We start from the raw sequence: 17,333 nt of genomic DNA, 5'->3' as shown, positions 1-17,333 counted from the left end.
TTAGAGAATAGTGTTCAGAGACCTGATGCTTTAGCTCAATGGTAGTATGCATGTGGAATATTCATTAGGAGTTGTGTTTGATCTCACTGGTGAATATGGCAAATAGTTTTTATATTTGAAAGTAATACAGAGTAAGGCCTTCAAGTGGAACATAGTTAATAAAATCTCATTTTACAAAGCAAAAAAGGCTTTAACAGAGCACATAGAATGTGAGGACAGGCAAGATGATTCACTGGGGAAAGGTGCTTGCTGCCCAGCCTGATGAATCCGATGTCTAGGATACATGAGACTCAAGGAGAAAACTGGTTTTCATAAGCTATCCTCTGACTTTTGCACACACATACTTAATAAACAAGTGTAATAAAAACATATGTGATGTAAAAGTGGAATGAGGAGACCCATGAATAACAGGGTTTCAGCAGAAAGGTGGGCAGAGAGAGGAAGGATACAGTCAGGAGCATCCACTCTGTATGCAAATGCTGTAGGGAAAGCAATCAAACAAATGCTAACCAGAGGAGAGGAGACCATAGGACCTAAGATGCTTGACTCTCAGGCTGGCGTCCTTAATTATATCATCATTTTCACTTTTATTATTAATTAGGAAGGAAGTTGAACAGGTACAAAATGTCCTACCCTGACCTATAGAGAATGAGAGACTTCAGCCTCTTATTAAATATACAAGGGATGAGTTGGAGGATAGAAGTACTATTAAGAAGTATGCAAGGAAGTAGGGTTCTTACCTTTGATGCTTAGCTGTGGACTCTAGTGCAGCAACATTCTCTGGAAAGACCGCCTTTTCTACTTTCAGGGACATTGTCTTCAGGTTCTGAGAGTTCTTGAGGCTGAATGAAGCATGAATGAGGTCAGTGCTGGTTTTCAAATGCAAGGAGATGTCCTCAAAGAGGATCATGGCTTCCTTCACAAACTCCTCCTCCTGAGATTCATAGAGACAGGACAAGATTTCTTGCATATTCATCAGTAATAGTAAGGGTTTAGTTTCCCCTGACTCACACTCCAGGAATTTTCTCTTGACCTCAGTTGATATTTGGCAGCCAAATATGGTCTCCAACTCTTGAATATGAGTCTCATTCAGGAGGCCAAATACAAATGGCAGCAGTCCAGACAGGTCAGGGTTTTTTAATCTTGCTTCCCTCGAAAGCATGTTCTGTATACTATATTTAGAGACATTCTTGCTTTCCTGTCCAAGCTCCTGAACAAATATTATTGCAGCCAGGAGCTGCTGGATACTGAGGCAGATGAAAGAGAGACAGTGTGTACTGGAACTGTCCTTAAAGAGGATGTGCCTGCACACTATGGGATGCAAATTGTTTAGGTTCATTTTTAATTTCAAGAAGTCTTCTTCACAGAGTATGGGCACCTGTTCTGAGAGACTTTTGGCAGCCAGGATACATATTTTCTTGAATAAGATTTGTAATTCCTTATTGAGATGGCCCTCACAGGTTTCTGGTGAGAAGACTTCGCAGAGGAAGTTAAGGAACATAGAGGTGTAGGTCTGACATGTCAGAGCCAGGTCTTCCCCCTTCTTCATCCTTAACTCCAGACAGAGGCAGAATATCCCACATGCAGTAGGAAGTGAGGCCATTTGGTAGAGGTCAGCATTGCATTTCACTTCCTTGAGAGCTCTCAGTGCCTTTCCCTCACCTTTATCGTCCTCCTCAACCTCCTCATCTTCAAAGTATTTCTGAAAGTACTCCTGCTTTTCTTGCTCCAAGAAGCCTAGAGTTTCTACTAGTAGTGGCTGATCCATCATGACAAAGATTTGGTGCAAAGACTGTGTCCTTGTGGTTACTAGCAGGGTGGCATGAGGTGCCATCTTCCTCTTCAGCAAACTGCCCAGTAAGACCTCTACAGGCTTCACTGTGTTCCAGTCACCACAGAGGTCACGGATCAAAGCTCCTGCTGGGAATGCCAGTTCATCAAAACCATCCACCACAAATAAGAATTCCTTTCCCAGGACTAGATCTCGCATCACACAGTCCCTCCAGGAGGGATTGTCCATGGAGAGGAGGTGAGCAAAAGTGCAAGGTTTAGTATTATTTACTTCCCTGCAGCTGATGTAGAAGGCACATGAGAAAATCTGGGCCTGCTTACTCTCTGACCATTCTAACATTAGCTGCTTTGCCATTGTGGTTTTCCCAGAGCCTGGAGGGCCATGCAGCACAATTGCATGAGCAAATGGGGTTTTTATCTTTGGGTTACACAATGCCAGGAGTGTCCTGTAGCTCTCGGTAGTCACATAGATTTCTTTATTGCATTTAGGCCAGAAGTTCTTCTTCCATTTAGCTGTGTATCTAATCTTCCATTCCTCTTTTTGCTTGTCCTCTTGACCACCAATGAGGGGGGAGGATAGACAGAACATAGTTGGTTATTGTGAAAAATTATCTTGTATAAAGTAGAAAAGGGAAACGAAGAACACAGCTCTTTAAGAGCAACTTCAATCCAAGTTTATTTCAGCAAGATATGATGGGGACATCATATATTTTGATGCAAATGTTTTTTTTTTTTTTTAAAGAGTCCCATTAAAAAACGTTTAGAAAGCTTTCAGTGTGGGCCTATGAGTGTGTGCAGATATGGACATATGAGTGCAGTGCCCATAGATGCCAGAGGAGGGCATTAGATTCCCTGGAGTGGAATTAACAAGTGGTTGAGAGTGGCCTGATAGGGACTTCTTGGATCCAAACTCAGCTCTTTTGCAAGAACAGCATGCTTTTCTTACTGCTGAATCATCTCACTAGCTCCTTTTTATTTTAGCCCAAGGTAACGAAAATTAGGGAAAATTGCTTTCTACTATGGAAAAGTAACTTCTTTGTTTAGAATGCTTAAATTCTCTTGTTATTCTATTCAAATTTTCATAGAGGATCTGGGAAGGATCTGGGAGCAGGTTGGGTAAGGATGGTGAATAGGATCAAAATGAAGTCTATGAAATTCTCAAAGGAATAATGAAATTATTAAAAATTGTTATTAGAGATAGACAATACAAAACTCTGAAACTGTTAGAGAAGAGTTCAAGATGTGGATTTAGATAAGTACTTTGAGTGTGAGGCTAGCCAAGCCTATAGAGTGAGTTTCAGGTCAGCCAAGGCTACACAGAGGAACCCTGTCGAAAGAGAGAGAGAGAGAGAGAGAGAGAGAGAGAGAGAGAGAGAGAGAGAGAGAGAATATCAATGAAATGAGAAAAAATAAACAACAACAACAAAACCAAGATAGACAATCCTTATCCAAACTAACTAAAAGGCAGAGAGAGAATATCTAAATCATCAAAGTCAGAAATGACAGGGAGGACATAACAGACACTGGGAAAATCCAAAGAATCATCAGGGCTTCCTTTAAAAATCTGTATGATACAAAATTGGAAAATCTAAAAGAAAATGACAGATACCATTTACCAAAATTAAATCAAGATCAAATAAACAATTTAAATAGACCTATAGCCCTAAGGAAGTACAAGTAGTTATTCATGTCTCTAAACTACACCTTCTTCTCAGAGGTGAAGGGGAAGAAGGGACAGACACTTTGAACCTGACAGAATTGAAAATAGAGAAGAGCCTTGAGGGTATTGGCATAGGAGACGACTAGATAACTGATAGCACAGACACATTCTTTTCACCAACCCCACATAAGACAGAGAGCTAATATACAAAGTATATAAATAACTCAAGAAACTAAACAGCAACAAACCAAATAATTCGATTTAAATAGAGTACAGAGCTAAACAGAGAATTCTCAATAGAGGAATCTCCAGTGGCCAAGAAACACTTAAACCAATGTTCACCATCATTAGCAACCAGAGAAATGCAAATCCAAATTACTTTGAGATCCCATTTTACACCTGTCAGAATGGCTAAGATCAATAAAACACAATAGCTTATGTTGGTGAGGATGTGGAGCAAGGGAAGCACTCCACTATTACTGGTGGGAGTACAAACTTGTTGAACCAATATGGAGATCAATGTGATAGTTACTCATAAAATTTGGAGTACTTCTACTTCAAGACCCAGTTATATCACTCCTGGGCTTATACCCACCCAGAGGTCACTCCATCTTACTACAAGGTACTTACTCAACTATGTTCATTGTAGCTTTATTCCTAACAGCCAGAAACCAGAAACAACCTACATGTTTCTTAACCAAAGAACTTAAATAAAGAAAATGAATTATATTTATACATGGTGTGTTGCTAAGATAAAAAAATAACATCCCTGGCCCAGAAAGATAAACACGATATGTCATCACTTATAAGTGAATATTGGACTTGCAAACTTTATATGCCCCAATATAGGGGAATGCCAGGGCCAAAAGAATGGGAATGGGTGGGTAGGGAAGTGGCGGGCGCTATGGGGGACTTTTGGGATAGCATTGGAAATGTAATTGAGGAAAATATGTAATAAAAATATTAAAAATTAAAAAAAAATAAGTGACTATTAGCTGTCAAAGAAGATCATACTACAATCTACAGTCCGAGAGAGACTAAGTATTAACAAGGAGGGCTCTAAACAAGACACAGATCTTTCTGGGAAGGGGAAATAGATTTTTCAAGTGTCCTGTCAGTGGGTGGGTGGGGATGGGAAGGAATCAGATCAAGGAGGGAGGGGCAGAGGGTAAAGAGTCCTGGGAGAAGATTGACTGGAATAAGGGGGCATTTAGGAGGCTGTGTGGAAACCTATTGCAGCAGAAACTCCCTGGAATCTAAGAGTATTACAATAGTGAGGTCTCCTAGTAATAGAGGATACAGAGCCTGAACTGGCCATCTTTGGTAACTTGGGAGGGCTCCCAGTTTTGGGACCAACACCAACTCAACCACAAAACCTCCAACCCACACCTGTTCTACCAGCAAGATGTGCTGAGGCAATGGTGGCTCAGAGATTGTGGGAATGGCCAATCATTGGTCTAATATGAGGGCCAAGCCATGAGAAGGAGCCCATGACTGACACTGCCTGGATGGTCAGGAATTGGAAGCTGAATGGCTCAGAGACCTAGGAAAAGACTATGTGGATTGCTGTCTATATGCAGGTGAGGACTGGTACAAGATAAGGTGAAAGCCTGTGATTGGGCAGTGGAAAAGGAAGGTGGGCTGAGAATTTTAGAGATGAGTACAGAGAGTAGAGGGAGAGAAGGAGGAAAGGAGAGAAAGAGACAAGATGGAACCTATAGGAGAGGAAGAGGAACCACACAGTTCTGGGAGCCATAAGTATTGGGGATTTCTTAAGTAGATGATTAAATTATAAGTAGGGTGTGCTTTCCCTATCTAGGTGTGTAGCCTGTGTTTATATTAACTGAGTTTTGAGTTCATTGTGTGGGCATTTTGTGGGTTGAGAATTTACTAGTATAAATCTGACTGATAAATTACAAGTCTCTAGAGTTTTGATTTTACCAGGGCTGGAAATGTGAGCAGAATCCACAGCAAGAGAACCATGAGATGGGCAACCATGGAAAACCCTGAGGAGATTGAAGTAGAAAGGCATTGCATAGGGTTAGCCATGGAGGCAGCAAGGTTGCTGGGGACAGTGAGTAGCTAGTGATAATGCATGATGGTGCCTTTTTAAAATATTTCCTGTAACAAGACTAAAAACGACTGACGAACCCCTCCTCCTCACAAAAAATGTTTAATAAAATTATTCCCAAACTCATACATTAGTGCACAGCCCAGTTGACATCAGAGAGGCTTCCTCTGGCAGTTAATGTGAATGGATGCAGAGACCCACAACCAAAGGCAGAGCTTTGGGAACCCTATGGAATAGGAGAAGGAGGATTGTAGGAGCCTGGGATGAAGAATACCTGGAAAACATGGACCACAGAATCAGCTAAGTAGGCCTCATAGGAGCTCACAGATACTGAAGCAACAATCCCGGAGCCTGCAGGGGTCTGTACTAGGTTCTCTGCCTACATGCTGTGGTTGTTTAGATAGGGCTGTTTGTGGGATTTGAAGGGAAGGAAAACTAGAGAGGAACTGGGCTAAGCATAGGGAGGGAATGCTGCAGTTGGGAATGTGTGGTATGAGAGAATAAAAATATAAAAATGAATAATTGTTTATTTTGAACTGGGAATCTTAAAAATAATAAAAAAAGATTAGGAACTAGAGAGGGGAGGGGAAAATGGAGGAGTTCGAAGTGGAGAGGGATGGATGGGCTGGTGTAATGTAGGAACAATGCTCATTCTGACATTATCAAAATAAAATGGTAGAAGCAGCAGGAGACAAATTGTAGTTTTCAGAAGAAGTGTGGAAGGAGGACGTAGGCTTTGCTTAGCTTACAGTACCAGTGAATGTTGTAATACTAACCTGGCTTTTGAGCTCCTTGAACAAAATTCCATGGGGAGGGTAGTGTCCCTGAGGGTTCTCCTAAAAGAGAGACATCTTTCATTTGCCACTGTATGAGTCCATGATCTATGCATATTTGGGCATTCGCATGATTAAAATCACATACCACTCCACATGCACACTTCTGTACACATGGGCTTGTATGCATACAGACCCCTTTCTAGTTAGAAGGCATATACTGTATGAATAAAATGAATGGTATGATAAATTACCATTGCCATGGCACTATAAAACTGTATATTCTATACTTTAATTCTATTAGTAGTATGATAGGTTTACTTATGCCAGAACCATCCCTAACATGAGATACTCTGTGCACTGCTATGCTAAAATATCTTTGTCATCATATGATGGTACTTTTCACTCCTATCATCTCTTTTGGAAGCACCATCCTGACCAGAGTGTCACACAGCATGTGATGTTCTGTAGTATGAGGAAGAGAAATACATAAGGACATTCCTAAAAGCACTAGCAAGATTTCTGCAGGAAACTTCCTGGAGTCTGGGATGAATAAGCACAGAAATAGAGTAGTATCTCAAAGAAGGATTGGAAGCTAAACCTTGGATCATAAATGGATGAGTTATGGATCTGGAGAGAAGGCTAGATGGGTAGAACACTTGCTGACCAGGTGTGAGGGTCTCAGCTTGGATACTCAGAAGCTCACAGAAAGCTGGACACAGTAGTGAACATCTGTAACCCCAGTGCTCTTGTGAAATGGGAGGTGGAGAAAGGAGAATCCCTGGGAGTTAATGAATTACCTATCCTGTAGCACAGCAGTAAAGAACAAAAGAAGCCTACCTAGCACAAGGTGAAAGGAAAGAATGGACAAACACCTGCTGTTGTCCTTTTACCACCAGATGTGGCTTTGACATGCACAAGCCTGAAGTCACCTGCACACACACACACACACACACCTACATACACATATGAGCACATGAGTGTACATGTGTGCTCATGAATACACAAGCATGCACACACCAGCTCACAAAACACAATGAGCACTACTTATAACAGGTGCACACACAATATGCAGCACAATTGCAATACCCCACCACACACACACACACACACACACACACACACACACACACACACACACACACACATGTTAAAGAGTAGAATCTAGAAAACTTTTGGAAAAATATCCAGGATGTAATTGGTTACAAGCATCTGGAATTCAGGGAGGATTCCCCCGTGAAAGCTTTCAACAGCAAGATTTCAGGAGAGAACTAGATAACTGCCTAACTAGAAACCAGGTTGACTTTTACCAGGGAACAGCACATATAATTGCACATATGCTGAGACAATGGCCAGCCAGCCAGCAAGTCTAAACATTAGGATCTCTGAAATGGGGGAATGGAAATAATGGAAAGTTTATAAGGAGGTGAGGAGGTAAGTTAATGGGTAAGAACTCTTGTGCAAGCATAAAGAACAGACTTCAAACCTCCAGCATCCATGTAAAAACCTGGCCTTAGCCATGAACACTTGTAATTCCAGTATAGTGGGAGGCAGAGACAAGAGGGCTAGAGCAGCTTGCTAGTTCATAGGTGCCTAGCTCCAAGCTATCTCAAGGGAATAAAGCAGAGAGTGCCCTGTATCCTCCTCAGGCTTCCAGGTGCATGGGTATACACACATACAACCACAGATGAGAATGCTTATCTGTGAACACACACAAGTAAAATATAATTAAACAATAAAAACTAAATTTATAAATAATAAAAACTAAAATTATACTAAGTAAAAGGAGTCAGGCAGAGAGAGGCAGGCACCATATGATCTCAGATGTGAAATCTTAAAGAGCCAAACTCAAATCAAGCATACATACATTCTTGGATGTCCAGAACTTAATGAGATAGAAGTAGGAGGGTTCCAAGTTTGAGGTACTTACTGGCCTATACAAGAAGACTTTTAAAACAGAACAGACTTATTTATCTTATGAATAAGTTCTTGGGTTCAAATGTGGGTGGTGATGTATGGCTTCATGTGGATCTAACCATCACACGGGTAGTTGTTTATTAAATCATTGAGTCCCTTGAATAAACTCAAACTTTCTCAACTGAATATTTAACAAATTTATTGTCTGGTGATTGTTTACTCAGAATGTCTAGTTAACCATTTACCTTGTAGCAGGTACAATTCCTTAAAACCTTGTAAAATTCAAGATCTGAGAGACTGTCAACTGATATCATAAGATCCACTAACACATTTCCTTAAAGCAGTTGGATGGTCTAGGCTTAGGCAGGAATGGTCATGGCACCTTTGAAATTATCTTTTAGTTGACTGCTGCTTAGAGCCCAAGTAATATTTTATAGTACACCAGCAGTGTCAAGAAGAAAACACTGGGAAAAAATGATACCCTAAATCCTTGTGATAGCTAATATTGTCAACTCAACACAGAGGAGAGAACTTTCCAGGTCCATGTTGAGGGACTGTCCTTGAGGGATTGTCTTGATTCTGGTTAATTGATATGGAAAGGTCCCATCGTAATTGTGGCATGATGCTTCCTTGCGCAGGGGATTCTGGACTGCATAAAATGGAAAGAATAAGCTGAGCCCTGGCATGCATATGTTAACTCATCACTCCTCAGTCTCTTTCTTTTACCTTTGGATTTCATTTATGTGTATGTCTGTGTATTTGCGTGAGCGTCTTTCACATGTGTTCATATGCCCCAGGAGTTCAGAAGAGGAGCTTGAATTACAGGAAGTTGTGAATTGCTGGGGGAAACCCAACTCAGGTCCTCTGGAAGAGCAGCAAATTCTCTTAAGTGCTCAGCAATTGTCCTAGACTCTGGTGTCTGCTCTTGATTGTCAGTGCAATATGACCAGTTCCCTCAGGTTCCCGCCTTTATAACTTCTCTGTCACGATGGACTGTAACCTGGAGTTATGATCCCCAATGAATCCTTTTTCCCTTATGTTACCATTGTCAAGATATTTTGTCCTAGCCACAAGAAAAGAAACTAAGATGGCCAGGGTTAATTGTTGTCCCTTTGAAGGACCAGACGGTAAATAGTTTCTGCTTTTCAACTCATATGCCTTGCACATTTCCACTTCTGTGGTAAAGCAGCCACAGCTATTAAAAGCAAATAGGCATCTGTATTCATACAAAATCTATTTGATGGCAAGGGCACAGAGGCACATGGCCATAATGTCAGCACTGGGTAGGCTGTGATGGAAGGATTTTGAGTTCAGAGTCAGCCTGAGCTATATGGTGAGAACCTGTCTCAATGAAGTAAAAAATTAAGAAGTTTCATATAAAAGCTTGTTACGGACACAGAAGTTCAAACTCCTCATGATTTTGAGAGTGGCAGTGCAACATTTCCCTTTTATTCTACCACTTAGGAATACAAAAATTGGGAGCACAAGATAGATGAGCAGGTAGACATTTGCTACCAAGTCTGATGACTGCAGCAGGATACAGTAGTGATATCATGGACAATGGGAGTTTAGAACTGAGATGAACAAGTTGTCCTCTGACCTCCATATATGTGCCATGCCATGTACATGTATGTCATCCACATAAATGCAAATAAAGTGAAAGTGTAAATATTCTAAAAAGGACTCTAAGCCTATGGACTTTAGAAGTACGGATGATGCCGTTCTATATTTGGCATTCAGGCTACTATAGCTTATTGATCTTTGGTCTAGGTCAAATTTTGTCAGTGAATGGTCATGAACAGCAGACTTATAAGTAAGTGTTGATACTAAATGACGGTTGATGGATGCTTGGCCTTAAATGGACACTCATTATCACTTCTTCCAAAGTTCAGGGAACATTGCAGAAGAGGGGATGGAAAAGAATGTAAGAGCCAGAGAGGAGGAGAATGCTGTGCTCCAGGCATAACAAGGCTGGTGTACACTTGAAGTCTTAGAATAAGTAGTTAACTGCATAAGATTGAGCCTGTCAATATACCATCCAGAGGGAGCAATGTTTCTTCATTGATATACCTACTGGTAAGGTGCCTATGTTCCTGCAAACAGACCCTCATCCATGCTCCTTTAAGTAATGCTAGTTAAACTTACCAGTTATGTGCCTAAACCTGCAGAGACTTGATGTGCCTGGGTTGTGGGATACCCAGGGGGTGGGTTACACTCTCAGCGGAGAAGGGGAGGGAGAATGGGGAGAGAGGGTCTTTGTGATGGTCGCAGTGAGTGGGATGTAAAAACAACAACGGAACCAAGATGTAACCCTGATAGGATACCCATGCTCCAGTAGACAGTTCTAAACCCCTACTCATACAGTAGGATGGCTCAAAGGGTTTTTAAAAAGGATTATATGAACTTCAGTGTGCACTTGCAGACTGGAGTCTAGCATGGCTGTCCTCTGAGAGGCTCCACCCAGCAGCTGACTCAGACAAATGTAGACACCCACAGCCAAATAGTAGATGGAGCTCAGAGACTCTTATGGGAGAATGAGAGGAAGGATTGTAGCCCCTAAGAGTATAGGAACTCCACAGCAAGACCAACAGAGTCAACTAACCCTTGGGACTCAAGAGACCAAACCACAAAACAAAGAGCATACATGGGCTGGACCTAGGCCCCCCTGCATATATGTAGCAGATGTGCAGCTTGGTCTTCATGTGAGTTCCAAACAACTGGCTCTGGGGCTATCCCAAAATCTGTTGCCTGTCTGTGGGATATGTTGTTCTAGCTGGGCTGCCTTGTCTGGCTTCAGTGGGAAGGGAAGCTTCTAGCTTTGCAGAGACTTGGGAGTGCTAGGGTATGGAGATTTCCAGGAGGAGCCCCACCCACTCAGAAGAGAAGGGATAGGGAAGGGGGAATGATTGTGGGAAGGGGGTGGATGGGGGGAGGACAGTAGAATAAAAAGTCAGTGTGGAAAATGGAGAGTGTATAAATGGCAAGGCAGGGAATATGGGTGGATACAATAAAAATGCATTATACACATCAAGTTTTTAAATGAAAAGAACAAATAAGAAAAAGGAAAGCCAAGTTCCAGTCCACCTCTCTGGATAAGGAACAGCTTACTTCTCTCCCCCCTCATATGTACCTGCTGGCTCCTATTAGACAGTACCTTGCCGGAGCTTATCACTACTCAGGCCAGACCTTAGGGGCCATCTTTTCATATCCTTTGGTGTTTTAACACAGACTCATATATTTTAAAAAGGAATCCTAAGGCATTCACATCTCCCTTGAATAAAAATTATCCACAAGGAACTTACTTTGTTTACAAGAAACCTTTTCCTCAGGTACTTTTAATACTGCTTCTGAAACGGAAAAAAAAGGTAGATGAAATTTGCATGTTTACCCAGATGCATTCCAGCTGTCTTCACTCTGGCTCAACTCTTCTGTGGGTAACACCTTGCTTTCTGAATGTATGAAGCTTGCCCCACAGGAGGGAGCTCTTGTCTGGTTCTATGATCATAGATTCTAGAAAAGGGATGTGTATGGTGGTTTGAATGTGAATGGCCCCTGTATACTCAATGTATTGAATGTCTGGTTATTAGCTGATGGACTGTTTAGAAAGGATTAGGAGGTGTGGTCTATTTGTAGGATGTGTCACTGGGGGTGGGGTGGGTTTTGAGGTTTCAAAATTGGCATCAGGCCCAGTCTTGCTCTTTCTCTACTTCCATCTTGAAGATGAGCTATAAAGCTCTTAGTTTTCATGCTTAGGTGAAGCCCTACACTAATATTTTATTATTTATCCCCAATCACACATCCTATATGCCAGTGTACCTTAAGTTTTTTAGGACATCTCCAAGAATAAGCATAAAACAAAGGGTCTCCATTGCAGGAGATTTCATCTAATTATAGACATCTGACCATGTCTACAGCCATTTGAAAGTTACAAGTTGAGGGAGGTAGTGTGCTGCTGTCGGGTACAGGTATTTGGAAGTGACAGGAGGGAACAAGGGATGCCACTAAAGATGAGAGAATGCTCCCATTAGTGATACTGGTGGCACCATATGCCTTAGTTTCTGAGGCAGAATCTCCTCTTAGCCAGGAGCTCAACAGAAAGTAGGCTAGGCTGCAGATCTAAAGGATGGTAGAGATATCCATTTGTAAGAGAGTATGGCTATGTATGTATGCAGATATTTACATGTCACCAGGTGAAGGAATTCTAAGTTAGTATTAAAAACAAAATGGAAAGTATACTCTAGGTTAACATCATTCATAATATCTAAAGATTTGAGGTCATGGTTGGGATAGATGGATCAGCAGTTAAGAGCACATATTCTCTTCCCCAGGATCTGAATTTGGTTCCCAGCATGTTGAGGACCTTGTTACTGCCTGGAACTTGAGCTACAAGGGTTCTTGCCTCTTGCTTCTTGCCTTTGCTGATACCTGCACACACATGATATTCACACACACACATACACACACGTTCATGTACACACACAAATCTAAAACTGAGTCTTAGAAAATAAAAACAGGATTGTGAATAAATTGTACATAAACAGCATCAGTTTAAGGACACCATGAGGAGGAGCTCTTGGTAGTTACCTCACATGCTAACAGACATTGGAAGGGGGGAAAAACCCAGACAGATATTCCTCAGACTCAGTGAAGCTATAGCATTTGTGCTCTGAATAGCTCTGCAAAGCTCAATGCTATTTCTGCATTTCATATTTCATATACATAGGGAGCAACTATGCCTGTGTCTGTGTGTGCACATGTATGTGTGTGTGTAAGCATGTGGAGTGTGTGTGTGTGTATGTGTAGGCAAAAAGATAACCTTGAGGGGTCATTCTTCAGGCACCAAACACCTTAGTCTCTGAGGCAGAGTATCCAATTGCCTAGGAGTTCAGCAGCAAGAAGGCTAGGCTGGCTTTCCAGAGAGCTCCAGGGATCCTACTCTCTCCACCACCTCTCTACTTTTGGCATTACATGTGTGCTATAATGCTTGGCTTTTAAAGATGATATGCCTCTGAGGATCAGACTCGGGTATTCATGTTTTCATGGCAAGCACTTTATCTCCTCAGTTTTTTTTTTTTTTTATTTTTGAGACAGTGACTTACCATATAGTCTAGGCTGGTCTACAACTCTAAATAATCCTCTTGCCTCAGCTTCCCTATCACTGGAATTAAGATGCTACCCATCATGCCTGATGTTTGTATATATCCAAAACCCTTTAAGACAATTTTTCTTTTCTAGGACACAGTATGAAATAGTTTCTGCTCACCTTCGATTTGCTTTACTACTAACTCAGCTAGATCTACACGGTTTATTTCCTCTAAGATCTGGACGGTGACTCTCTTTACCCAAGCACTGGGGCAGTAGTCTGTGAGAATTTCTGCTAGCTGAGCTCCATTGGCCAGGTCCATTGTCAGCTTGTTGATCTGTTTCATTGTATCTGGCAGAGAACAGCTCCTTAATGTTCTCTTGAAATTGTTCAACTCAGTCTTGTCCAGCTTTCTCAGGACATCTTTTAAGTTGAAACCCAGTGGATCAAAATGTTCCATCTTGACCCACAGGTGAGATCTGAGATTTCAGCTCTAGAGAACTGTGGGGGAAAATAGGGTCAATGAGACAGCTTTCTTAACTCAAATACTGGTAACCTTTCTGCCATAGCAGGGGTCATCAGCACAGTCTCCTGCCCCTTTTACAGCAAATTCCTCCCCCTCAAGGGGAAAGGGGATGGGGTGAAGAATTCGGGGGGGGGGAGGAAATAAAATTTGGGATGTAAATAAAATAATTAATTAAAAAAGAATAAAATTATGCAAATGGCCAAAAAGGAGCAAATTCCTAATAATGGTAAAGTTCACATAGAGTTCTATTCCTTCACTTAATTAAAGGGATTAATTTGAGAGTCTTGGTCCTATTGAAAACACGCAAGACTCTCAAGTCACATGAAAAATCTACAGTGCCAGTCTCCTGTGCCTAAGAGATCACCAATCACCAATTACTTTTAAGCTCAATGTATAAATAAGCTGATAAAAATCCACGGTGTAAGTCTCCATAACAACCTGATACATATTTACCTTATGCTGTCTATACAGTAAGACAGAGTTTTGAATCTACATGAGGTGAATGTATGTATGAATATTTATAGACAAAACCACATGGAGAAAAAATTCTAATTGAGATCAGAAACAAAACAAATCATACAGTTTTATAGGATTACATGTTATTAAAAAGCCCAAGACTCTCAAGACCAATCCCCTATAGCAGGCATTACATAGTAACAATATTAAGTAAGAATTTGGCAACAGTTGAATGGCAAGGTAATTTCATTTACCACTGACCCAGGAGAGAGGTAAAGTGTTATAGACAATATAAATGGATTTTCAATACTGTTCATGTAGAAGAGAGGATGATTATGCTCATGATAAAGCCTCTGCTGATGGCCTCAGGGTATATATACTTATCTCCAAGTTCATTACATTGTTCACATTAAATATGCACATACGTACCTTGTGTTACTTCATTTCCCCCCTCCACTCTCCTAAGAAGTAATTGTTAGAATGATATCTAATCATGTTGGATAATGTGACTGAATATATATATATATAAACTGAAATATTATAATCAAAGTGCTGAAAACGACAATGATGTCAAGTAATTTTTTGGCAAGAATATTTCAAGTATTTATTATTGTTTCCTGAATAACCTAACAGATGAAACACAAGAATTTGACCTTAAATCCAAGTTCATACAGATGATAGAGGCTTTTCAAGAGGAAATGAATGCTTTCCTTAAAGAAATACATGAAAAACACAAATATGTGAAGGAAATGAATAAAACTATTTACAATATGAAAATGGAAATAGGAGATCAACAGATGTTAATGGGACCTCATGAATTTGAAAAGGCAAAGGACACTGTCAATAGGACAAAATGGCAACCTACATATTGGGAAAATACAGACAGAATCTTACAGTTGGAAAACAGAGGGAAGAGAACAGGAACTACAAAGTGATTAGCAACAGAATGGAAGAGATAGAAGAGAGAATTTCAGGTGTAGAAGATATGATTGAAGAAATGCATACACCAGTCAAAGAAAATGTTAAATCTAAAAGTTCCTGACGCAAAACATCCAGGAAATCTGAAACATTATGAAATGATCAAACCTATGAATAATAGGAATAGAAGGAGAAGGTTCTCAGTTCAAAGGTGCAGAAAATATCTTCAACAAAATCATAGAAGAAAACTTCCCCAACCTAATGGAAAAAATGCCTATAAACATACAAGAAGCTTAGAGAATACCAAATAGATTAGAGCAGAAAAGAAAATCCCCTCAGCACATAATAATCAAAACATATAGAAGAGAAAGTGGGAGATAGCCTTCAATGTACTGGCAAAGGAGACCATTTCCTGAACAGTATAGGTCAGTGGACAGGCTCTAAGATTAACTGATTAATGGAATCTTATGAAACTACAAAGCTTCTGCAAGGCAAAGAACACTGTCAATAGGACAAAATGGTAGTCTACAGATTGGGGAAAGATCTTCAATAACTCTAAATCTGACAGAGGGTTAATATCCGAAATTTATAAAGAACAAGAAGTTAGACACCAACAAACCAAATAACCTAATTAAGAAATGGAGGAATCTCCAATAGCTGAGAAACAGGTAAAGAAATATTCCACATCCTGAGTCATCAGGGAAATGCAAATAAAAAATAACTCTGAGATTTCGTTCTTGCACCCATCAGAATAACTAAGATTAAAAAACTCAAGTACAGCAGATGCTGGTGAGGATGTGGAGAAAGGGAACACTCCTCCGTTGCTAGTGGGATTGCAAACTTGTACAACCACTCTGGAAATCAAACTTGGGGTTTCTCAGATAATTGAAAATAGTCTGCCTGAAGACCCAGCTATACCACTTGTAGTGGCTATTCCTGGATGTCAACTTGACTATATCTGGGATGAACTACAATCCAGAATTGGAAGGCTCACCAGTGATCCTAATGTGGAGGCTGGGAGATAGAAGTTTCTGACCTGGATCTTGGTATGGAGATCTTGAGGCATAGTGGCTATGGATTCCAGACGACTAAGACAGGGAGATCTCTGAATTCAAGGTCATCTGGGATTAAAGGTGTGGTGGCACCTTTAATCTGTGCTGCACCTTCTGCTGGAGACCATATAAGGACACTATAAGGACTATATAAGGAAGAAGGAAGACTTTCTTGCTCTCCTTCGCCTGCTTGCCGTGAGGAACTGAGCAACTGCTAGATCCTTGGACTTCTATTCACAGCTGCCACTGACCATTGTTGGGAGTTGTACTGCAGACTGTAAGTCATCAATAAATTCCTTTACTATACAGAGACTACCCATAAGTCCTGTGACTCTAGAGAATCCTGACTAATACACCACTCCTGGACATATATACCCAAAAGATACCACAAGGACACATACTCAATTGTGTTCATAGCAGCTTCATTTATAATAGCCAGAAACTGGGACACAACCTAGATGTCTCTCAATTGAAGAATGGATATAGAAGATGTGTTTCACTTATACAGTGGAATATTATTCAGCTATTAAAAACGAGGACATGATGAATTTGTAGGCAAATGGATATAACTAGAAAATATCACCCTGCGTGAGGTAACCCAGACCAAGAAGGACACACATAGCGTGTGCTCCTGATAAGTGGATATTAGCCATAAAGTCTAAGATACCCATGATATACTCCATAGACCCGAAGAAGCTAAACAAGCAGGAAGGCCTAAGAGAGGATGCTTGAATCTCACTTAGAAGTGGGAATAAAACAGTCATAAGTGGCAGGTGGAGGGAGGGAACTGAGTGGAAGAGGGCATGTGGAGGGGAATGGGGGGGTCATCTGTTTGAGAAACAGAAAAGATGGCTTTAGGGCCAGGAGAATGAATGGATATCTGCAGCAGGTGGGAGTGTGGGGGTGAGGAGCATCTCTAGAATGTGCCACAGACTTGGGATGATGGAGGGTTCCAGGAGTCTAGGGGGATGACCTTTTCTGAGACTCTTATCAGTGGAGATACAGAACCTGAAGAGGCAACCTCCTGTAGCCAAACAGGGCCCCCCAGTGGAGGGATAAGGACACCAACACACTTACTAAAGTTTT

The 17,333-nt window shown here is 40.9% G+C and overlaps 1 protein-coding gene across 1 annotated transcript in view; it reads right to left on the bottom strand.

Moving 5' to 3' along the window:
• LOC147003731 (NACHT, LRR and PYD domains-containing protein 2-like) overlaps positions 1-13,755 on the bottom strand; it is a 42,427-nt gene extending 28,672 nt beyond the window's left edge. Inside the window, exons 1-4 of the mRNA XM_085842489.1 lie at positions 13,476-13,755; positions 11,515-11,559; positions 6,299-6,358; positions 741-2,343 (exon numbers count right to left, since the gene is read on the bottom strand). Coding sequence (XP_085698615.1) covers positions 741-2,343; positions 6,299-6,358; positions 11,515-11,559; positions 13,476-13,755 — 1,988 coding nt within the window. The remainder of the gene's footprint in view (positions 1-740; positions 2,344-6,298; positions 6,359-11,514; positions 11,560-13,475) is intronic.
• Between the last annotated feature and the right edge of the window lie 3,578 nt (positions 13,756-17,333).

The sequence above is a fragment of the Mus caroli genome, unplaced genomic scaffold, assembly GCF_978045245.1.
Source record: "Mus caroli unplaced genomic scaffold, Mus_caroli_1 scaffold_8, whole genome shotgun sequence".
In the NCBI taxonomy this organism is placed as follows: domain Eukaryota; kingdom Metazoa; phylum Chordata; class Mammalia; order Rodentia; family Muridae; genus Mus; species Mus caroli.
The sequence above is the reverse complement of the archived record's forward strand: the minus strand, read 5'-3'. Positions and strand labels throughout refer to the sequence as shown.